We start from the raw sequence: 23,564 nt of genomic DNA, 5'->3' as shown, positions 1-23,564 counted from the left end.
TTTAATATGACAGGGACAGTGGAAATATTCCTTTCCCGATACTTTTAGCGCAGCCTATGTACATGTTCTAGCTCACCCTAAACGTGAACGTCATCACACAGGTCATGAGCGCGGTTGATGAGAGTGGTGGCAACCGACGCTAGGTGGCGTGGGTGGTGATGCCACGAGCCGTGCAAATACTCGTCCATGTGTGTGTCTGCTTTCGGTAAACTGAGTGACCAAAACTACCATCCGGCCGTACATATAATGTAAAGTCAGCAAATTAATACCCGTTATCTATCTTCTATACTAATAAATAAAATTGGAGTGTCTGTCTGTAATTTCGAAATAACTACCTCATATTAAGCTCATAGGGTTATTTGAACGATACCAACACCGAATCACACGTTTTTAAAATTTTTGTCTGTCTGTCTGTCTGTCTGTCTGTCTGTCTGTCTGTCTGTCTGTCTGTCTGTCTGTCTGTCTGCTTGAAAAGGGTAATCTTCGGAACGGCTGAACCGATTTTGACGGGATTTTCACAGACAAGTAGAAAATTAACCAGGGAGTAACATAGGCTACTTTTTTAACCGACTTTCAAAAAGGGAGTTGTGTTTTTCTACCTAGTTATGTACACCGAAATCTCCGAGATTTCTGAACCGATTTGCGTCATTTCTTTTTTAATCGATAGAGGAACTTTGCGACATTGTTTCATAAAAAATTTGGAGTCCAACTCCTCAATCCTGATGCTGCAGGGGATCTGACCAATCCACGCGGGCGAAGCTGCGGGCATCAGCTAGTCTACAATATAAATATGAACCCTAAGTAGTTTCGTGCAATAAGTTTGTCTTTCTGTTTGTTTGTCTTGCTGTGTGTAAAAGTCATTTAAAAAAAACAGTTAAAAAATTTATATTGAGCACTATGCAGATTTAGGTACATAATATATACTTACCATATTTAAAGACTTATTGAAAAATTTTTTTTCCAGGCTACCTCCTGAATAAGAAAAGCGAAAATCGGGTTTTTAGATAACTACTTTTTGGAGAAAAACACTGTTTACTAGAGAATGTCCACCGGCCGTCTAACTCCTAAATTACTGTAGTAAGTATTGCAAATTCTGAAATATTCATACATTCACATAAGTAACTAGGATGAAGTTATAATTAAAATTATTATAACTAGGTAATAATATTAGGTATGACTTATAAGACTAATTACTATTCGCTCTAGTTAATTAAGATAATGTGTAGTTCTGGCTGTGTAAATTTACACACAAACAGTATTTAAGTAGTAAGAGAAATAAACCTACAAAAACTAACTTTTCTGAATGAAGAACTGTTTTTAATATGTGTCGAACAAATAAAGTTATAAACAAAATATGGACACGCAAAGTAACTCAAAGAAAACCAGTAACCATATCCTCAAAAAATAAATACGGTGAGCGAACCAGCACATACGTGATTCCTCGCAATATAAATACAAGTTATTTTTAAGGTTCCGTACCTCAAAAGGCAAAATACCCTATATAACCCTAAATACCCTTTTAGGATCACTTTATTGTCTGTCTGTCTGTCCGTCTGTCGTGTCTGTCAAGAAACCCCATAGGGTACTTCCCATTGACCTAGAATCATGAAAGGCAAGTAAGTAGGTCTTATAGCACAAGTAAAGAAATAAATCCTAAAACCGTGAATTTGAGGTTATATTATCACACAAAAAAACAAAAAAAAAATGTGTTCACAAAAAAATTACTTCACTAAATCACATATAGAAAGCGCAGACCGCTATCATCTTGCAGAGCTCTACATAAAGGTGTTAGGTAGGTATATTTTGTACGATGGTACGGAACCCTTCGCATGCGAGTCCGACTTGCACTTTTCCAGTTTTTTTTATAAATATGACTTGAACCACATTATGCGTGTATTAGGTATTATTTATTAACAAAATATCCGTTCTTTTTCAGACATTCCTTTTTTAATCATGGAGTTTGAAAGTAAAATTTTTTCATCAAACATTATACGATCTAGTAATGAATCAAAGAACAATTTATATGATATACTTAATATTGTTCCTGTTCAACCTTTGCAAAAAAGTATAAAAAATACAACAAATGATCATTGTGATTACGTACCTAAAAGCGATAAAATTTATGTACCAAAGAAGAAAACTGGCCGGAAGGTCAAAACAGTCAGAAATATTCGAAATGCTTTTGAAAGGGACATTTATTGTTATTTGCCAGCTGAATTAGAAAAACAACGAAATATTTTGTTGCGTAAGATAAGATATGGATTCTCTAGAGATGAAAAAACAAAAGAACTTGCTACTAACATGTTAAAAAATGAGTCACCCATATCAAAATCCGCTTGGCAAATGTTGATGAATATAAACCCAGAGGAACATAAATATGCTTCTCAATATATTCTTTGGAAAGGGAAATGTATTCAAGTAAATGGCAGCAAAGGAGGTCAACATAAGTTTATTTGCAATCACGCTGAACAGTTTCAGAAAAATCAGAAAAAATCTGTAGCAAAAACTGCTACTTTAAACAAAAGAAGACAAATGTTGCATCATTCACTAAATATTAAATTCAAGCCAGGTCCATTAACGAAGAAAAAATATTTAGACGCTTCGTATCAGAAATATCAGTGCGGTGAACTGGAATTAGTTAGTTTACCAAAGACTGGTTTAGAAGTTCAAACTTCCTATGGCAAACCAATAGCACCTGTAATCGATACGTTTATTAATAAATCATTTTTTCAAAACGATGGTTCAATAACACAAAAATGGGCTGAGTTTGCTGTATCGGTCATAGGGAAAAATGAAAATGGTATTCCACATCAAGATACAATCAGTGGAGATTCTTGTGTAACCTTTGATTTAAACTACAAATGTTTTCAAAATAGAATCCTAATGCGTCATTCTGGGGATATTGTAAATCAGCGAAATCTTAATGAAAACTTAAAAACTAGCGCTATAAAAGAAGAAGATTCGATAATAAACTTTGAAGTTGGTAAGGTTATGGAGAACGTTCTTAATGCCGTAGAAATAAGTTTAAAACAAGATGAGATGTACACAGGAGAAGATGAACCTAGAGTAATAATGACTGACAACACCTTGAACACAACTACTCACTCAAGTCATAAAAACAAAAGAAATGGGGAGTTGCGTCGACTTGATGTAACAGTTATAACGATTTCCGAGACCTCAGAACCTAGTAAAAATACTTGTCAAAATGATTACTGCACTATGGGATGTATTTGTGATTCTTTAAATTGTTCTTATAATTTAAAAAGGCACTGCGGGCGGATGGAATGTATGTTCGAGTGTAAATGTGATTTTTCTAAATACAAATATATGAATTCATTTGATACCAATGAATGCTCCGATATTATTCCTGATTTAATCAACTTGGATAAAACATTAGGCCAAACATTAGCCAAAGAGGAACATAAATTTCACCAAACAGTAATAGTAACAGATGAAAAAAGTATTTTATTGAAATCAGATAAAAGAAATTGGAAAGCATCCAAAAAGTATGCGGATTTTTATAGTGATATGCATTTAAAAACTGAGCGCAACATGCCTCAAATATTGTCTATAATTTGTCCGAACTTGGATTGTAAAAATGTGGAGCCCTGGTGCATGGTACATAATTTATATAAATGCTTTTGCAAAGGAAAATTCACAGAAACTGATTTGGATGAAATTAAAACAGTCGAAAATGAGAATATAAATACAAAATCAATTATAACTGTTACCGATACTAGTATCACTAGTGATATAATTGAAATAAGTGACGAAGCAAATGAATACAAGGAACTAACAAGTGAAGTAATTAAATCTAGCAGATTACGCCGAGCCCGACAAAACTTGCGATGCGATAGTTACAATAAAGAAGACTGTGTTTCAAAGGAAAATGATGATTTCTATGACAATAGCTTATACTCAAAGTGCGCTAGAGTTGAACCTTATGGTGGCAGAAAATATAATAACGCATATTATAACAATACCAATAGAAAGATATCGGAAATGGAAAAGAACGATGAGAAATTGCGTAAAAGAATGTTAAGTTTAATCAATTATGATGAAGATTTCGATAGCAACAAAAGAACTAAAAGTTGTACGAATAACGATGAAGGTAAGAATCAACTATCAAATACAAAAGAATCTTTGCCTGTCCTGAAAGGGACAAGTGATACAACAACAACCTCATCAAATACTGAAAAAGATGCTGCTTCAACATTAAACGAATTGTTAAGTAGCGTAATAGAACAAAGTCATAATGTGACAGAGCGAGCTAAACGTTTGCCTGCTAAAACAAAACTAGTAGCTTGGCTTGAAACGAGTTATAAACAGTATAAACAATGTGTGGAGCTAGGAATTGTTAAAGTTTCTTTAGATCCACCGACGTCCGGACGACTATGTTTATATTCTTGGGAGTTTATTTTAAGTAGGTACAGAGAACGGAAAAATTATTTTCTTATTTCCAAACAAAGACCTTTCCGAATATTTATGACCGTAGATATAAACGAACCATGTTTTGATAATTGTACTAATATAAGTGACATAAGTTTATCCGATATAGATAAATACCCTGTAACTGTCAAAAATTTATTAACAAATGCAACAGATTCTAAAGAAAATTTCTGTATTTTATGTGGATTAGCACATTGCTGGGAGGTAATAGGTTCTGTGACAAAAGTAAATGAAACTCAAATTTCACGGCCAGAAGAAAATAGATTTTCACTTCAAGAAGAAAATCAAGTGTCACTGCAAGAAGAAAATCGAGTGTCATTGCAAGAAGAAAATCGAGTGTCATTGCAAGAAGAAAATCGAGTGTCACTGCAAGAAGAAAGTCGAATGTCACTGCAAGAAGAAAATCAAACTGATCAGTTAATAATACCAGAAGAACAAAGTTCACAATCGAATACATCTTATAGCTCTTACAATCTGGAAAATTTGCCAGTTATTATTGATGACGGTACATATGAAAATTTGCCGATCATTATTGATGACGTTACACATGAAAATTCGCCGATCCATATTGATAATAGCACATTAGACATCTCTTGTAATGAAGTACTTGAACAAAATTGTAGTGGCAGTGAATCTAAATGGTTTGTCATGAAAGTAGAAAATGATTTTAGTGAAATTCAGTTCTTTAAGAGAGGATTCTTCGTCAAATATGAGAGTGTTGTTCAAGCTATAAATGTGGCAAGAGCTTCCGGTAAAACTGTAAGACTTTCATCACACAAGTGTTCCACTGACCATAAGGATCCACAATTTGGTATATATGCCATACCAAATACTGAAGATTGTTGCGTTTTTATAGGACCTTATGAAAAAGATGAAAACTTAGGTATAGAAGCTATTAAAAAAACTCAGACCATAGAGACACTTATTCCTCGATTACGTACTAGGGGTACCTGGATAACAACTAATAAAGTTGATGATTTGAAAGTCATTGATAACCCATTACTGTTTATATCACCTAGTTGCTTAAGCAATGACAAAATGGTGACATTAGATAGCGATTCTACATTTTATAATACTAACGAAATAACATCTAATGTTCGAAATGTCGTCCCTCAGCTGAAAAACACTAAAGCAACTACAGTAAAACAGGTTAAACCTATAAAAATACGAAAGACCAATGGATTTTATCATCTTACACCAAATGGGTGCTTAAAACCGATTAAATCTCCTGAAAAGAATTTAAGTAATAAATCTTTACTGATCAATCGAAATGTTGGAAGTATACAAGGCTCCTTGAAGACGTATGCGTCACCTAGAATAAAGCTAGGCATCTCAACAAAACAAAACTCTAAACAAACAAGCAAAGCTGCTGTATATACGAAACCAATCGCAGAAATTGCTCCGCAAATCAAAGAACGCAGTGATATTAATATTCCTAAAGTACAAACCAGAAGATCAGAAAGTGGTATGTTTATATTAAAACCGGAAGAAATAAATAAAAGATTGTTTGAAAAAGACATTATTTATGAACAGCCACACACTAGCCAGCAAAATGAATCTATCATTTTAGAGATCAAAGATGAACTCTCACTAGATATTGAAAATTTTTTGGCAACAACTGTAGTCCGTTCTGCACCGAGTGATGAAATATTTGTGATTTCTGATGATGAAAATGACTCAACTCCTAGCGACTGTTCAAAGGGAGACTCCTTTAAAAATGTTTGGATAGTCTGCAAAAATGTTGAAAACCTTGGTTGGATAGCAGGAAAAAAGAACTCTGGAGACTTAAGTTTCGAATTTCCGGGTTTTAAATCTAGTTCATTTTATCCTGAAAGTGAAGCATTGAAAAAAATTAGCCAGTGAGTATTCTTTTTAAATAAGAATTAAGAGGATAGACAAGTTGTAAATTTTTCCAAAGGCTTTAGGGTAGGCTTTTAGGCTTGTACGTTTTATTTATTAGTATTTTAGTTTAGTAAAGTACATTAAAAAAAAAGCCGGCCAAGTGCGAGTCAGACTCGCGCACTGAGGGTTCCGTCCTCGAGTATTTTCTCCATCATTTTGCACGATAAATCAAAAACTATTATACATGAAAATAAATAAAAATCTATTTTAGAATGTACACTGTACAGCTAAAACCCTTTCATATGATTCCCCACTTGGTATAGTTATCTTTGAAAATTCATCATGAATGAATGAAAATCATTTAAAAAAATGATGTAACCACAAATTCGGGGTTTTCTGATTTATTCCTGTACTTATGCTATAAGACCTACCTACCTGCCAAACATGATTCTAAGTCAACGGGAAGTACCCTATAGGTTTCTTGACAGACAGACATCCTACAACAAAGTGATCCTATGAGGGTTCCGTTTTTCCTTTTGAGGTAAGGAACCCTAAAAAAATACTCAAGACAGATTTTAGGTCAAAAATATGGATATTTAGAGGCTAATAAATTATAACATATTTCTTGAAAATTAAAACGTACGAGCATAGTTCTTCATTATATTATTATGTACAACATTTCTAAAAATTATGAAAATTAGACTATATTTACGGTTAGAAAAACGTTATCACTTTTTGTATGAAAATTTATAACTAGACGATCCTCTTAATATATTGCTTAGTAATTTTAGATACGTACGAAGCCGAAATTTCACTGACATATGTATGTACGAAGCGATTTGCATCCTCGTTTCTAATTTGGACCGCTAAGATATGGTATCTGCTTCGGGCATCAGTTTTCCCCTCCACTTTTAATATAGGTACCTTCAAGTCAGAAGTGAATAGGCATATTATATTATAAGCAAGTGCCCTTCATCTTACGATGCATCATCACTTGCCAGCAGGTCTGATTGCAGCCAAGCGTTAGTCTATAAATTAAGGTTTTAAAATTTTCGTGGGAACTCTTCCGGGATAAAAACTAGTCTATGTCAGACCTTGGGATGCAATTTAACTATAAAACATCAAAATTGGGATAGCAGATTTGCCGTAAACAGTAACACACATATTATAATAGTAGTATTAACTGATGCCCACGCCTTAGTCCGCATGGATTTAGGACTTTACTTTTCAGGATAAAACAAAGCCTATATCAGTCTCCAGGTCTTGAACTGTAGTTTCCTTGTAAAAATTACGTCGATTCGTTGCTCCGCTGCGGCGTGATTGAAGGACAACTTTAGTACAGAATCCTCTGTGCACGTGTCTGTCTCGCATTTGGCGGTTTTGTTTTAATTTTTTTTTCTTTTCAGAATATTTGCAAGAAAAGTGTATTTGCCAAAGCATATAGATTTAGAATGGCAAGTCCTAGAATCGGAAGCTGACATTAAAACAAGAGAAAAGCTCGATGCAAAATTCTTGAATCCCGATTATGTAAGTAAAAAGTAGTCTTAGGGCCTGTTTCACCACTTGCTGATAAGATCTGTCTGATAACCTATCCACAACTTATCTGACAAATAGCGTTCTTACTGTTTCACAAGTATTTGTTAAGTCAATCTAGCAGATAACTGACTGATAAAAAAAAATTATTTGTCTGATAGCACGCCTTTTATTCAAAATAAAATGGAATAGAGCTGCAGTAGGTATTTTATGAATTTTCTTGGAGGAATATTTACAGTGATTTTTGAATATGGATCTTTTGAGTTTTTAACCGACTTCAAAAAAAGGAGGAGGTACTCAATTCGTCGGAATCTTTTTTTTATGTATGTTCCTCGATTACTCAAAGACCCGCCGGGCGATTCAGAACACTCGATTCGGTAAGTAATCGTTCGATAAGATGTATTTTTCAATGGAAAGTACGTCTTATCGAACGGTAACTTACCGAATCGAGTGTTCTGAATCGCCCGGCTGGACCGATTCGGAAATTATTTAGATGTGTTTGATGATTTTTTTGAACACATCGCGGCCGCGCCAACGTCATGTCGTTTAAGTAGAATTCGAGTAGACTTTGCTGAAAAGGACGATTAAGAGTTTAGGACTAGGTTTCGATTCGCAAAGTTAGAAGTTAGTAGCATCGCTTTTTTTTAATAATATTTTTATAATAATATTTTTATACGACTACAAGTTTTGGTTTATTCTTAGTTAGTGTAAAAATTAACGTGCACCTAATAATAGATAATAATAAATCGTACGGGGCACTGTCCAGACTATACAGGGGATAATCGACATTAATAAAGCCACACTCACGAACCGGCAATACGTTACTGCTGGAACAAGACCTTTGGAAAAGTTGCTCCTACACGTTTTTCTTTTACCAAGTTTTTGCTACAACTTATGGTTTTACTTTGATGCGTGCTTATTTACTAATGACAGAGAAGACATTTAGTATGATGCAACTTAATATTTCACTGCCAGTCTCACATAACTAGCCATCAGGCCAGGTCGTTATGGGACCACGTGGGTAGGCAATATACATATTATATCTATCCCGATTCCAATCAATCAAGCTTGCTCTGAATCTGTAAACGCGATAATAAAATTATTTTAAATGTATTTTACAGATTTTAACTAAGAAAGGTTTAAGACATAAGTATGACGTAATACCATCATTAGATTCTTTAAAGAACGTGGAGTCTACACAATGCAGCGAGTTCTTGGAAGAAGATAAAGAAAGTCTGGAGAAAGAATCACTTAAACAAGTTAGTAGCTAATACACCTACTCTAGTATCTTAGTATAACACGTAATGCTAAATAATATAATATGTCACAGCGAACTTGATCAATATTCGCTACATTAATCAGGTTCACTGTGGATTTAGGCTTTTTAAAAATCCCGTGGGAACTCTTTGATTTTCCGGAATAAAACTCTTCATGCTCTCAATTCGCGTGGATCCGTTGCTCGATTAAATTGCGTGATTTGATCGAGCAGCAATAATGTGGTTACAATTTAAATAAAAAGTAAAAATTTAAATAAATAAAAAAAAATTGTATGTTTTTATTCCAGAAGACGAGAATTATGAACGATCTTGAAGAAACCAGCAAAACCCTGGAAGAGGAAAGTTCTTTTCTTTGGGATGAAACTATATCCAAAAGAGGACAAATACTGGAGTCTTTTTCAGAAACATCTGAAGAGCTGCGTAAAGAATTGGCTGAGCAATTGAACTGCATTATATTTAACACTGAAGAGTAGGGGTGGGTCTGGAAGGCTAAGTAGTTGCGTCGCTCAATTGCTGTTGGTGGGAAAAGAGGAATTGCGTCTTAATTTGCGTGTTGCGTGTTAATTTGGAAGTTAGTTCTTGTCATATTCTTTATCTACAGACTGCTCACTTCATAGTGACTGGTATCTATGTTACCTATTATGGCAAACTAGACTTGTCAAAAAAGGTCTGTGGACTTGAATTTTGAGTTTTAAACATTCATCATTGGTCATTGAATCGGCTGGCCACACTAAATAGCCATATTTAAGAAAAGTAGAGGAACAAACTTTATTTTTTTATTATGGATCTCCCTACTGCTTCTCGGGCAGTGCTATGTTGTCAAGTGTATGTTTTAGATGTCTGTTAAAGGTTTAAGGTCCAAAAATGGCTTCTAAAAAAGATAACCTGTTTATTCGTCACTAAGTTGCAGTGTGGCAAGTGCTTACACAAACAAAATTTAAATTACAAAATTGGGGGTTTATATTCAATTTCCCTAGAATACGTCATTAATAAAATTATTCATCTATACATATTTCGTAAAAAAGATCTCGAGAATTTCTTGTTGTACCTAATATCGTCGCTGAGCATGAAAATTCCGCTATGTGGAAAATCATAAGTTTTCAGGAGACTCTTTTAAACTATTTTTTTTTTTAAATATGGTCTACTTTTAGATCAAAATCGCATAACTAAAAAGATTATCTCTTAGAATGAATGAGAATGCTAAAGAACGGGTTTCTACATGTACACACGCCTTTAAAACCAAACAAAATTACATTAAGAAAACGTAAATCCTAAAAAATATATAGCGGATTTCGCATGCGCAGCAACGATATACTTATCTATGTATAATGAGGTTTTATGGAGATGTACCTACGTTATTTATTATTTAGATCAGCAGCATATATTCTGTGAATTAATTTGAGTTTTAAAAACTAATAATTTTACTCAAACACACGACATACAAACTAATAATTTTACTCAAACACACGACACGACACATGTAATGCGCGACAGGTTGAGATGGCAACCGGGATGGGGATGCCCGCACACCCGCACAGCCCCCGCGCTAACCCGCTGCGACTGAGCGCGGGTGGCATGCGGGTGTGCGGGGCGTCTCCCCGCCTCATACCCCGATTGCTATCGCAATATTTCGCTGTATACTACTTTTTGTTACAAGTTTATAGATATGACTAGACTAGGTATATAAGATTTTAAATATGTGCATATATTTTACTTTCACATTTTAGTTGAGACCAATTACACTCGTTGGAATCAAATCGTAACTTTGTATAATTGCTTTACATTAGGTAGGTATACTTTCATGGATATTTTAACAAGCATGGCAGTATAACAACATAAGCAGAAACATGCCAATAAGTAATTAATTGCTATGTTACGATTTGACTCTAACCACAGCTATGGGTTGTCTCTTTACATACTTACGAGATAAGATGTACAAACGGTTTTTTTAACTTTATCATACCTAGCGATGTTTATATGGTTTAGGTTAAGTAGTTCTCTTAAGTTACTTTAGCTCCTAATAAAGACTGTTAATTTTTAATTCTAATATTAGTGAATATTTTACTACTTACCTTACACTACTTATAGAATAGGACCGGGTAGGTAGTAGGTACTACTTACATGTTTTCGGCAAAAAGCAAAGTCTATAAAAAATACGGCCTGTTATAGGCGGAAGGCAACCGGTGACACCGATTCAAGCCAGTGTTCAGAAGCATCATATGGGATAGGTATAGTACCCGACAGGTCGAGATGGCAGTCCTGGTGTGTGTGGGGGGGGGCTATCCTATGCCGGGTTACCGCAGGGACTGTGCAAGATATGCAGGGCGTCCCCACCTCGATTGCTATCTCGACCTGTAGCGTACTATAGGTAGGTATGTATAGTGTGCGCAAAACAAATATGTACCTAGTCCAATATGAAATTGCAACGTAATGGTTTGCGCAGGTCATAGACAAAGGATAGGAAAGGAATATACACGAGTTGAGATCCGTTTTTGTGTAATGCCCAGTGATACGCGTCAAATTGGACTATGTTCAGGTAGTCGAGCTGACATAGGCGCTCTCTCTTGCACAATTGTACAGAAGTGGAAAGGACGCACTATGATCGTGACTGGTCAGTGGGCGTGACTATCCCTAAAAATATAAGGGTACGTTTATATTGCTCAGTACAAAACACCTTGAAGATTGCTAGCTTTTGCCCGTGTGACCGTAGGGTCTCGAGATAAAATAATAATTAGATCTTTTAACTGTTAATGAATTATTTTACACCTATGTATAAATAAAATATTGAAATTTAGAAAAGAATCCAGTGAGCAAGCCAGTCAAGTCAACGTAAAATCAAAACAAACCAAAGTAAGGAGCACTAAACGACACGATACTGCATGAGCACAGTTCACTATAGTTAGGAAACTTGTAACAAAACGTCGAGACTTCAGCGCCACTGGTAGGCGTCAAATGTTACCTAAATTTGACGCTCGGTAGGCTATGGAGAACTATTTTACTTTGATTTCACATCACTCCTAGCCCAATATTTGACAAATGTCGATTCAGAGTCAAAACCATAGAGATATATTCATCCATGGTCAAAACCCAGTTCCTCGCTTTTGCCGTGCCATGCCGTGCGTATGTCGGCGAGCGCCGACACAGAGGGGGTCCATACTTGTATAGTTTATCTAACTTGTTACAAATAACTTCAAACTTGACATTGGCTAATCTTTGTAAAGCCAGACGAGAGAGAGAAAAAAATAAAGACATTTTGGTCGCAACGTAAACGTGCCCTGTGTGCGTTATCTCATATCTGCGACCAATGCCGTGCGGTTTCTTACTTTCCAGGTCCCTGTTAGCTCGTTTCGATGAACAGAGTGTAAGTACTTGTTTTGAATGCACTATACTTACCTACTTGCGATGCAACACAAGTCAGTCAGTGTCTGCAAGTTTGGCGCGTATTTAAGTAGGTTTTCGCGGCCTATAATTTACGCCCTAGTCAAATATCAATAAAACAACATGCGAATTGTTTGAACCCACAAAGAAGGCATTTAATTCTTTTTTTATATAATGTAATTCTCAACGTGTTCAACAACTGATAGCGGATACTAATTAGGTTAAGTGAAAAATAAAAATAAAAACGAATATAGTGTTACTTCTTTTTAAGATATGATTATTGATTATAATATTTGTCCGTCAACCATTAAAAAATTGCAGGGATACGATATCAATAGGAGGTATTAGACGTGTCAATTTAGTGAATAAAGTCACATAACCTAGGACCATTTACAACAAGGTCTGTGAATGGTTTTCGGTAACACCTACGTAGGTCCTACTCATGAACAAGAAAAGTCTACCAAAACCGGTCAACGGAAATGAGTTATTATAAAAATGGCCGCTAACATTGAAAAACTGAAAAATTTAACCAAATCCAAATCAAGATAAGTTCATTTGAAAAAGAGTTGGTACTTAATAATTTTACTCTTTTTTTTTGCGTCCAAAAAATTACCGATATCGATTACCCGGTATGTGACTTCACCTCACTAGAAAATTGCCATGTCGCGAACTATAGTGCTGTCCTGTGAAGTTGTTATTTCATTTTGTTACCGGCAGGACATTAATCTGTGATAAGTGCAGTTTTGTTTGATCAAGGCAGATTAGTTTTAATATTAGGTACCTACTTACCTAATGGGCTTTGTGAAAATAAAGACGTTTTAGTAGGTAGTAAGTACAGAATGTAGATTTGGCGACTTAGGTATATTATAGATATAGTGTAATAATACCATTACATAGTACGCTAGGGCGTGCAATACAAAATGACAGTTTGTGCCGATTCGAATCCGAGCATTCCGGAAATTAATAAAATTGATACGTCAGTTGCTCCTGTGTTGACAGATATATTCTGTCAATCACAAATTTTTACTTAGTTCTGAGAACGCTCACATGACGCTTACGATGCTTACTGTTGCTATCAGCAAAAAAAAAAACAAAATTCAAAATATTTTTATTCAATTAGACTTTTACAAGTTCTTTTGAATCGTCAAAAGCATCTTCCACTGGTTCGGAATGACTTTCCTATCCAGCCTTGGATGAATGATAATATCTCTATGCTATCAGCGCCAAACCGGTTATAATCAAGTTGCTTCAAAAACACTGCGTTGCGTACCATGTAGAAGTATTATTTTATTTCTATGCTTTATGTTCGTTTCAAGTCTCTTTATTTGTACTTATTTTATTTGTATTTTTTTAATTGTAACCGCCCGGGACGGAAACAACACATCGTGACGACTCCTAAAATACCTGGAAGTTATAATGCAAGAAAGTACGAGGGATGAAGGCGTTCACGCGCAGTGGGAAGTCCTGCTGTCGCACTGTCTGTGCAGGTTGTTAAATCCTAATAATTTAAAAGTATGTAGATGCTCAGGTACCTTCTATGTAACTTTAACCACACATTATGTATATACAAGTATATTTTTATAGTTTAAAAAATAACTAGTTTTATTGTTGTTACGTCGTCTCGTTGAGGGCATCCTTATTCCTTACTAGTGCCCGCGGCTTCGCCCGCGTGGTCTTTAGGGTTCCGTACACAAAGGGTTTTACCTATTAAATATCCCGTGGAAACTTTTGATTTTCCAGGACAAAAGTAGCCTATCCGTAGCACCCGGCTCCGGATGCAAGTTAGATCTATGTATCTACCCGTACAAACATTTAAAATGGTTGACTCTTTAAAAATCCCGTGGGATCACCACGCTAAATCGTGGAAATGCAATTCCTTTACAGCATCTGGGTTGAGAGATGGGTCCTCGAGTTTAACGACAAAATCTTTATTTGGTACTTACCTCCAATATCAATTTACAACCGACAGTTTTTAGGGTTCCGTGCATCAAAAGGCAAAACGGATCCCTTATAGGATCACTTTGTTGTCTGTCGTGTCTGTCAAGAAAACCTAGTCTCGTCAAAATATGTTCAGCTGTTCCGAAGATTAGTCCGTTCAAACGGACAAAAATTTTAGTTTGATGAAGATCTGATGACTATCTTCGGAGATACAGAAGATAGGTAACTCAACGGATAAGAGTAAATTACTCGCGATCGGTGTAATGGCTTATAGGTTTTTTAGCATATTTTAGTAGAGTAGGGCTACTAAAAGTTGTGAAATAAAAAAAAAACAAAAAAACGCCTTCAATAACCACAAACACTAAAAAGTAAAAAATATTTTTTGTTTCTACACATGTATGTAGGTACCTATGTATGAAATCTGCCGAGCGCTTTTATTTCTAATTTCTTTAATTATACTCGCCTGACTTCGTACATACCTAACCTACATAGATACACGTGTAGAAACAAAAATTATTTTTTACTTTTTAGTGTTTGTGGTTATTGAGACGGTTTTTGTTCATTTTTTGGATCCAATTCCTTAGTCCTGACTCCTGATGCTATAGGGTTACTGCCGCCTAAGTTATGGATATTCAGGAACGACTTCATCCTTCTCAATCCAGATCATGCAATAATCTTCTGAGGATAAATGAAAAACGGGATATCACTGTACATTTGTTTCAGAAATATATTTATTTATTTAGTTTGAGGTGCGGTCGGATAAGGTGTCTAATTACTGATTGCATACATAATATTATTGTCAGGGTAAGAATATGAACGCAATCTCATTAGCCGTATGTCTGCATGACTTAGAACTATATTATCAGCTGTTACTTTGAGGGCGTTGAACAAATATGCCGCTGACTGAATAACGTTAGTTTGCGAGCAAGTTGGCGCAAAAGGCGTAGGTATCGCAGCTCCTACGTGAGATCGCTCTAAAGAAAATAGTATAGCGCGTTAAATCAGCCAGTTAGCCGCCAATTGTTCGCCTGCTGCCAGCAATCAGTCGAGAATACTTTCAAAAGTCGTGAGAGAAATCTGTCGCACTCATGCGTTTGGACTGCTGATGAGATCGTGCTCTAACATGATTTTACTGTACAATAAGTCTAGAAAAGAGGACCAGACAAATGGTCCTGGATGCCACTATAAATTATTAATTTACCTACAAAAAATACTTTTCACACTGATATGAAATTAGCCGACACAATAACTATTGTAGTACTTAGCTACATTAAAACACCTTTTGAGACGTGCAGTCTTTATTGGTTCCAAGACCAGTATCTGATTCTGTACATTTACTTTCGATCGTTTATCGTTTGCTACTCAACCAAAACTCATGAAGGACATCTGCTATTTTCGGTTGTCAAATCTCGATTTATTTATAGGACGCGACATGTTGCAACTACTGCGCGAGAGTTGCATTAAAAAAAAGTAAAATATTACTTTTTTTAATCCGTCCTATTGCATCGGAGGAATACTTAGGGCTAAAGCCGACCGCACTTTGGATGCGTTTTAGTAAGAATTTGACTTGTACGCACGAACGATCCCGACCTTGCAAGCACTATGGGAGCTCGCGGGCTGGGTACGAATTAGTCGTACCTACTTATACGTACGTACCCGTACGTAGTTCCGACGACCGAAAACAATCCGAGCTTGTTGGGATTTTTAAATACATTTTCGTGTATTGAATATACAAAATCTATCACCGGGACACTGCCTATTAAACCGGTCAAGTGCGAGTCGGACTCGCACATGAAGGGTTTCGTACCATCGTATAAAAAAACAGTTTTTTTTTATTTGCATGGCATATTATTTGAAATTTTTATTATTTGTTGTTATAGCGGCAATAAAAATCAACGCTTTCCCTGTTAAGGTTCATGAGATATAAGCTCGCTGACAGACACGACGGATAGACGGATGAACAGCGATGGCATAGCAATAGGGACCCATTGGCACTCCTCGGGCACAGAACCCTAAAAACGTATTCAGTTTGCGCGCTCTTTTCGTGCGATCAGTATTCGTAGCACGTACGATACGAATTCTCATCCAAAGTGCGGTTAAGAAATGGTATACCTAGTTTTTGCAATTCACGAGTGGGCGTGACTCATGCTTGTGTTTAGTCGTATCGGTATAAGTAAAGTAATATTGTGTGCGTTTGCTCGCGAATGATTGGTCCGACAGGCACGCACACTTACGCCATGTGCTTGTACACGACGGAACCACGAGTAAAGTTCACGCGCGCTCGTGAATCGCAAGGGTTATACAATGTTACCAACATTATGTTAATCATCAGTGAAGTTAGCTGGAGCTGTCTGGGTTTGGCTCTGCATGTGGTTTAGGTAATAAATAGGTTGGCGGCCTTCCTTATATTAATTTATTAGCTGCGGTCGGCGGAGGGGCGGCGCGCGGTGCCGCGCTGCGGGATGACGAACTCGGCGTGGCGCGCGGCGGTGAAGGGGTTGGCGGGAGCGAAGGGCGCGAGCGGCGCCGAGCCCTGGCGTGCCAGCCCGCCGCGCCGCACCGGGCTGGGCGTTGAGGAGCCTCTGAAATACAAACAACAATAAATACCAAAAATATCGATTTACTTCATTCATTGTAGAATTGAAATAAATTATTCGTGTACGATAAGAGACCTATGCTTGGAGTTTCTCTACGCGATCTAATCAGAAATTAGGAGATCCGTAGGAGAATCAGAGTAACCGACATAGCTCAGCGGTTCGCGAAGCATGAAGTGGCAGTAGTCAAGGCACACTGTTCGAAAACCGATGCTAGCATGGCGATCTCGCACCGCTGACATAGCTTTGGAAAACTCCCCACTAAGTGGATAGACGTCATAAACGAGTCGCAGAGAGTCGATGTGTTCAATGCGCAAGACCGTAGCGTGTGCTAGTCCCTATACAACAGACCTACTTATGTCCAGCAGTGGCTGTCTATCGTTTGATAAGGATGATGATGAATTGAATGATAAGTAGAGAACAATTTCTGACGTCACAGCTTGGGGTTTGGGGACTGCGTAAACTGTATATACTTATTTTCAAAAGTGAAGACAAAATCTTACCGTTTGTGCGTGACACGCACGCGCGTGCGGCACGGGCTACATAGATACTAGCGCGGTATTCACACAGCTCGGAGTAAAACGACACCTACGAGCATGCTTCAAAACACGGCGGTCCATTACCAGCCTATAGAAGTTTCCAGTCTTGTACTGACCTTGGGCTGGTGCTGATGTCCGCGGCGGCCGACATCTGGCGCGGCGGCAGCGCGGGCGGCGGGCCGGCGCGCGGGGTCGCGCCCACGCGCGGTGGAATCTAACAATGAACAGTAACTTACAGGATACCACTCAACTTGGACTATTTTATTGTCAGTCCGACAGATTGACTGAATTTGACAGCTACATGCCTTTTTCTTGTGTGATGTCGATTAGTAAACTCATCCACTTAAGATGGGTCTACATCATAGATATGGTCTACATTCATACTTTTGACATGACGATTGACACAGAAAATTTACGCATTATGTTGTGTGCTCCTAGTAATAAGTTACTTGTATTAGGTTTATTCATCATGATTTGGTTGACTAAATTCTATATATAGCTCCCATACAAAACTTTAGAGATATTCAATCGACATGCGCCTATTATTACGTTCCAATGACGTTGCTTCAGTTGTCCGATTTGTCAGATTTTCGACAGTCTCGTTTAAACATTATTTTAAGGTCATAACAATTTCAACGATAAATAATTGTTGCAATAGTATCAACCGTGGCAATAGGAAGTAAGTATGTACCGTGGGAGGTTCGTGCGGGCGCGGCGGGCAGGCCTGCGAGTGCGCACGCGCCAGCCGCGGCTGCGGCGGCGCGGGCGGCGGCGGGCGGCGCGGCGGTAAGCTCTCAGCACGCTGCGCCGCCGCGTGCGCGCCAGCCACCCGCTCCGCACTCTCCCCGCTCCCGCATTCCTCGCTCTCCACACTCTCCCGCACGTCCACCCGTGCGGCTTGTTCCGGCAACAACCGCGGCCTCTCCGGCAAAACGCGCGGCTGCCTGTCCGGTGGCAATCTTTGCCTTTCCATAATTTCGCCGGTTCTTGTATCTGATGGCCTCCTGTCCATCTGTGAAAGGGTCTAACATAATTCATGACATTTTATAACTTTTAAACATTCTACATTGTCTAGGGCCTAGGCGTTCTGCAGATCCCATACGTAAAGGTGCTTTCACACAGCAGTTAAAAAATGTGTCAAACATGTCAGTAGCATAATGTTAAAAAAAGCGTGTTAAAAATGTTAGGTAATGTTATCTAACATTTTAAGTACTGTGTATAAAATAATATATTTTGTTTGTAATCGATGAAATCTGAAACTACTGAACCGATTTTAATAGTTACATCACCATTAGAAAGCTACTCTATCCAGAAGTAATAAATATAAGCTAGGTATATAAATATTATATAGGTAATATATAGGCGGATCAGCACGTGAAGAATACGTTTGTACCTGCAAGACAGGCTTGTTCGGCGCGTGAGCCGCGTCCGGTTCGGCGCGCGGCGCGGGAGCGGCGGGCGCAGCGGACGCGGCGGGCGGCGCGGGCGCGGGCTGAATGCGCGCCGCCTGCTCCAGGATCACTTTTTTCTGCTCGTGGCCCGCCGCGAAATACGAGAACACGCATAGCACCGCGTAACATATTTGATCCGCCTGACATTGAAAATAAGATAATATAGATACCTAATAGATATTAAAATATGCATATTACCTTATTACTAATAGCTGTGTTGATATAAGAATAAAATAATAGTAAGTACATATCTATTACTAAAATATCTTGTAATAAATGATAAATACAATTAGTACATATGCGGACAATCAACTAAATACTCTATTCTATTGATATAATTCTGCAATTCACGAGGGCGCGTGAACTGTACACTTGTGGTTACGTCGTGTACAACCACATTATGTAAGTGTGCTGCCTGTCAGACCAATCGTTCGCGCGCAAACGCACACGCTTGCTTTACTCATACCGATACGACTTAAACACAAGCATAATATAAGCTGCGCGCGCTCGCGTAATGCAAGAACTAGAACATATCATATCAGTAAATTATTATTATCATTGTACTTACTAAGTTAATATGCTAAATTATCAGGAACGTTTTAATAAAAATAGGCAAATAAATATATAGTATAAGTAGTTGTAATTAAAGCTTTATTATGCTGTAAATCGAACATTGCGAGAAAAGGATACCAAAGCGAGAAAGAGTTAAATAAATAGAGATATAAAATAAAAACAACACGTGTACATACATCAGAGTGAGTTATGAAACGTAAGGTGCATAATTCGGTTGATTTCCATTGACCTCGACAACTAGATAGTACCGAGTAAGCCATATTGAGAAGAAACGATGGAGATCAAGCACTACTTTCTCTGCCTACAACATAAAACAAGGATCCATGAACTAAATCAAAATAAAATTAAAAGGAGATGAGGTGATGATAGAACGAACACTGAACGTGAAATACTTACCATTATTGACTTATATTTTCTCTGTATTATCTGTCTCGTTTTGGGATCTGCAAGCACAAATAGACAAAGATGATAAAATGTTCTTTATTACATAAAGTAAATGAAGATAAGTTGCTCTTTGTCACGTATTGTTACATAAATAAATAAAATGAAAAATATTGAAGAACTTACTAAATTCTTCTAAAACGAAGATACCGCCATTCTGAGTGAAGCATTTTCGTATGTGGTCAAGCCGCACGAAGAACTGAAAGACAGAGAATTCATTGAATGCCCAGTTCATATACAAAAGATAGAACTTTAATTACTGTGATGTCTAAAGCTTGGTGAGGTATATAATTTCTTTGAGAGATTGCAAATAATACCTATGTGTAGATTAAATTAACAAAAATACGAACTAAAACTTGCTTGTTTTCCAATGAGTTCTTAACGGAATCTAGAATACTTATATAACCGTTTGGTGCCAACAAAAGCGTGCTCCAAGCCTATTCTAAATTAGTGAACTTAGAGCACTATTTATTTTGTAGGTGCGTTTTGTAATACTTAATTTATAATTTTATACTTAATCTCAATAGTCCTTTCGATACCTATCGATTTGTTCATAAGATAGGCACTTGTAAAACTTTACATATTCATCGTTACAAAGTTTTAATAAATATATTTATGGCTCTTGCATTTCACGCGTGCGCGTGGCTCATGCTCGAGTATCGGTGCAATATAGGTAAACCAAATGTGTGCGTTTGCAAGTGCTAACTTGCGATTGATTGGTCCAACAGGCACGCACACTTACGTAATGTTCATGTAAACAAGTAACCATAAGTATAGATCACGCGCGCGCGTGAATTGCAAGAACTATACGTGTACTGATTGTTTGAATAAAAATGTATTTCTGATCAATTACGAGAGCCCAGGTAAGTAAAATGTGTGTTGCAATATTTTATTACCAGTCGTTCTATGGTATTTACAAGAGTATAATAATAATGCTTGCTACGATAGTAATGCAATGAAACTAGGGGAAATACAGAAATAAATTAGCTGAATAGGTATATTTAATACCCTACACTTAAGAATGATGTTATAAGTAAAAACAAAGTTTTACATTCACAAGCTGGGGGTAAATGAAGAAATAATACTTTAGCATATGCAAAATATTGATGCTGTAAGCAAAACGTAAAAGCGTAAAAACAAACTAGCGCGCGTTCCATAGTAACGTAAAACGGTGGTAATAGGTAGATAATATACTCAGAACATTTAGCCACCTTTTTTTAAAATATATAATGTAGACGGTAGGTATATGTTAAAACTACGTAGATGTATAAGCATTATACACACAAAAAATACCAGCACTTATCAGCATTTAGTGTGCCAAATTATTGAGTTACATTACCATTTGCGTCACAAGAATATTATAACCAAACATGCAGGAATTTAAAAATTAAAGGGACGGAACATTTAACACGCGCTGCAAAATCCTCGTCAATGATATAAAAGTTTGTGAGCCATAAATTGCGGCATTCGCCAATTGGCGACCAGGAATCGTATAGTGACGAGGCTTGCAAGGGCGAGTGCCTCGGCCTCGGGGGTGATGCGTGAGGGAGTGCGGGAGGACGAGGCGAGGCGCAGGGCGGGCCGGAGGGCGCGCCAGAACTTGTGAGATGGCAAGTGCTCTACGACTGACCTCATGACGCGTGGCTCAGCCAGGCTGAGCGACGCTCGCTCGGGCTATGGTGGAGGACCGACTTATCTCAGCACGTGGTGCGAATGAAAGATCGAAACCGCTCGCCGGACGATCCGTGATACGAATGCAAGCTATCGGGTGCGATAATGAACAAATAAACAAAGGGCTTCTATGTGCATGCACGAACGCGCGCGGGGCGCTCGCCGCACTCGGGACAACTAAACAACGCTAACAACGGCTAAAACAATCGGAAAGCCTCAAACTACAAGTAAAGCCCTACGACCTCGGACGATCATCGCTACCGTGCACGCGACGGACCGCGAGTCGCTGGTCGCGTGGATCGTCGTAGGAGCCAGCCATTACTAGGTTATGAACCACTGAGTACCTCGAAATCCTTCAGCGCAGCGGCGCGGGTTCGGCGGGTCCGGGAAGGGTAGAAACAGACAAAAACAAGATATTAGTTGAGGGCGGCCGAGCGCGTGTCAAGGACCATCTCAAAAGTTCCTAGCGTGGCGGAAGGGCGCGGGGCCGGCCGGCATAGACAATAGCGCATGCACAAATCATATCGAGTAGGTATACGTCGATCGGATGGACAACGGTCAACCTTAAACGTAATAAAATAACTAACTATTACATCAAATTAGTAATTGATAAAAAGGAGGAAAAACACGATATCCGTCCAACATATTAAGCTGTATTCAATTTCGAACGAAAAATATCCGTAGTTAAAAATAGAAAAGTAGGAGAACATAATTAGCACAGTGATATTAAATATATAATATTGAAAGTACACATAAAACAATAAAAAATAATCGAAATAGGAAAGTTTGAGTGGTCCTTGCTAGGTTTTTTAATCAATCAATATTTTAAAGATAATTTACAAAGTTCAATTTGTTCGGGAGCATCTTTCAAGCGAATCGTATGATGGTATGTTTGCGAAATAGCTGATAAGATAAAATATTGAGATCCTCACGTCGACAGTAATGCCGAAGCTTGACAATGTACGGAATGAAACACAATGCAATGCGCTAAGTCATCTGCACAGTATTCAGACAATAAAGCTTTGGCCAGCGAGGGACGTCGTCGGTTGCCATAGACTGCCGAGCAATTTCCATGCACGGCATTCTATTTAAACTTTGTTGTTCTGAGACAATTCCCAAAAATAAAGCATGAACACTGAAAAAGATACCTTACCTGGCAAAATATTTTTATGACAATACCAAAACTGAAGCAAAGTTGACAAAATTAGATTATTCAGATTTTGGTTTATCATCCTTATATATATAAATAGAAGCTGATGAAAAATATTTAGGTAAACTCAATCTACGAAATTGAAAACCTACCTTGCTATGGTGGAACAGGAGACCGACACCTTCCATGCACACCTTAAAGAGATGTTCAGATTAGGATATAAACCAGTGAGTAAATAAATATATTAAATTGTTATCAGATTACTAATATTACGATATATTACATACTTAGGAATTAGGTGCACTTAATTAACTTATTGTAATGGTAGCACTGTTTGACAAGTTTATTCCAAGGTTGCCGAGAAAAGGGCAGATACAGAAAGTAAACACATTCAATAGGTCCCTGTAAGTGGAACCACAGAATACTAAGTACTAAGTAGTACCTTTCAGGTACAAAAGGTTTACTCCGCGAAAACGTTTAAAAATAGATACACTTGTTACTATGCAATTAAATGCAATTCAGTTCGCACAGGGCGCTGCGGAGTAAAATGTAAGAAACGCCTCTTTCTATCGCGTAATCTAACTCTCTTTCTCTCGCTTTCTTAGGAGAAGAGACGCGAGAGCCGTCCAAGGGGGGGCGCCACTGTAGATGATTTCTCATGTCACGTGACCAAGGGAACCCGGTGGAACTTAGTTTTGTCCAAAAATTCGTTAGTCAAACTTGGTGCA

At 37.6% G+C, this 23,564-nt stretch overlaps 2 protein-coding genes across 15 annotated transcripts in view; one reads left to right on the top strand and one right to left on the bottom strand.

Moving 5' to 3' along the window:
* The first annotated feature begins 1,942 nt into the window (after window positions 1–1,942).
* Window positions 1,943–13,629, top strand: LOC123866161. The gene is made up of 4 exons (XM_045907545.1): window positions 1,943–6,308; window positions 7,698–7,818; window positions 8,946–9,083; window positions 9,389–13,629. The coding sequence occupies exons 1-4, from the start codon at window positions 1,954–1,956 to the stop codon at window positions 9,572–9,574; spliced, it is 4,800 nt and encodes a 1,599-aa protein (XP_045763501.1). The 5' UTR covers window positions 1,943–1,953; the 3' UTR covers window positions 9,575–13,629.
* A 1,491-nt stretch (window positions 13,630–15,120) lies between these two features.
* Window positions 15,121–23,564, bottom strand: part of LOC123866157 (MAP kinase-activating death domain protein) — a 40,213-nt gene continuing 31,769 nt past the window's right edge. For 9 of the 14 annotated variants that reach the window (XM_045907524.1, XM_045907525.1, XM_045907533.1 and 6 more), the window contains 9 exons: window positions 22,989–23,030; window positions 22,031–22,039; window positions 20,142–20,214; window positions 19,971–20,017; window positions 19,026–19,141; window positions 18,944–18,989; window positions 18,242–18,562; window positions 17,667–17,764; window positions 15,121–16,999 (listed from right to left, as the gene is read on the bottom strand). In XM_045907524.1, the coding sequence (XP_045763480.1) occupies window positions 16,834–16,999; window positions 17,667–17,764; window positions 18,242–18,562; window positions 18,944–18,989; window positions 19,026–19,141; window positions 19,971–20,017; window positions 20,142–20,214; window positions 22,031–22,039; window positions 22,989–23,030 (918 nt within the window). In that variant the 3' untranslated portion in view covers window positions 15,121–16,833. Of the gene's footprint in view, window positions 17,000–17,666; window positions 17,765–18,241; window positions 18,563–18,943; window positions 18,990–19,020; window positions 19,142–19,750; window positions 19,876–19,970; window positions 20,018–20,141; window positions 20,215–22,030; window positions 22,040–22,988; window positions 23,031–23,564 lie in introns of those variants that run through there. The other 5 variants (XM_045907526.1, XM_045907537.1, XM_045907538.1 and 2 more) reach the window with 3 other exon arrangements.

This window comes from Maniola jurtina, chromosome 6 (assembly GCF_905333055.1).
Source record: "Maniola jurtina chromosome 6, ilManJurt1.1, whole genome shotgun sequence".
Taxonomy (NCBI): Eukaryota; Metazoa; Arthropoda; class Insecta; order Lepidoptera; family Nymphalidae; genus Maniola; species Maniola jurtina.
This window is presented reverse-complemented; position numbering and strand designations above follow the sequence as displayed.

What these genes read in the sequence shown, in the direction of transcription:
- LOC123866161 (XM_045907545.1), top strand. Translation starts at nt 1,954, where the DNA reads ATGGAGTTTGAAAGTAAAATTTTTTCATCAAACATTATACGATCTAGT. An exon ending in GCATTGAAAAAAATTAGCCA is followed by an intron (nt 6,309 to 7,697) that starts GTGAGTATTCTT and finishes TTTTCTTTTCAG; the next exon opens with AATATTTGCAAGAAAAGTGT. An exon ending in AGAAAGAATCACTTAAACAA is followed by an intron (nt 9,084 to 9,388) that starts GTTAGTAGCTAA and finishes TTTTTATTCCAG; the next exon opens with AAGACGAGAATTATGAACGA.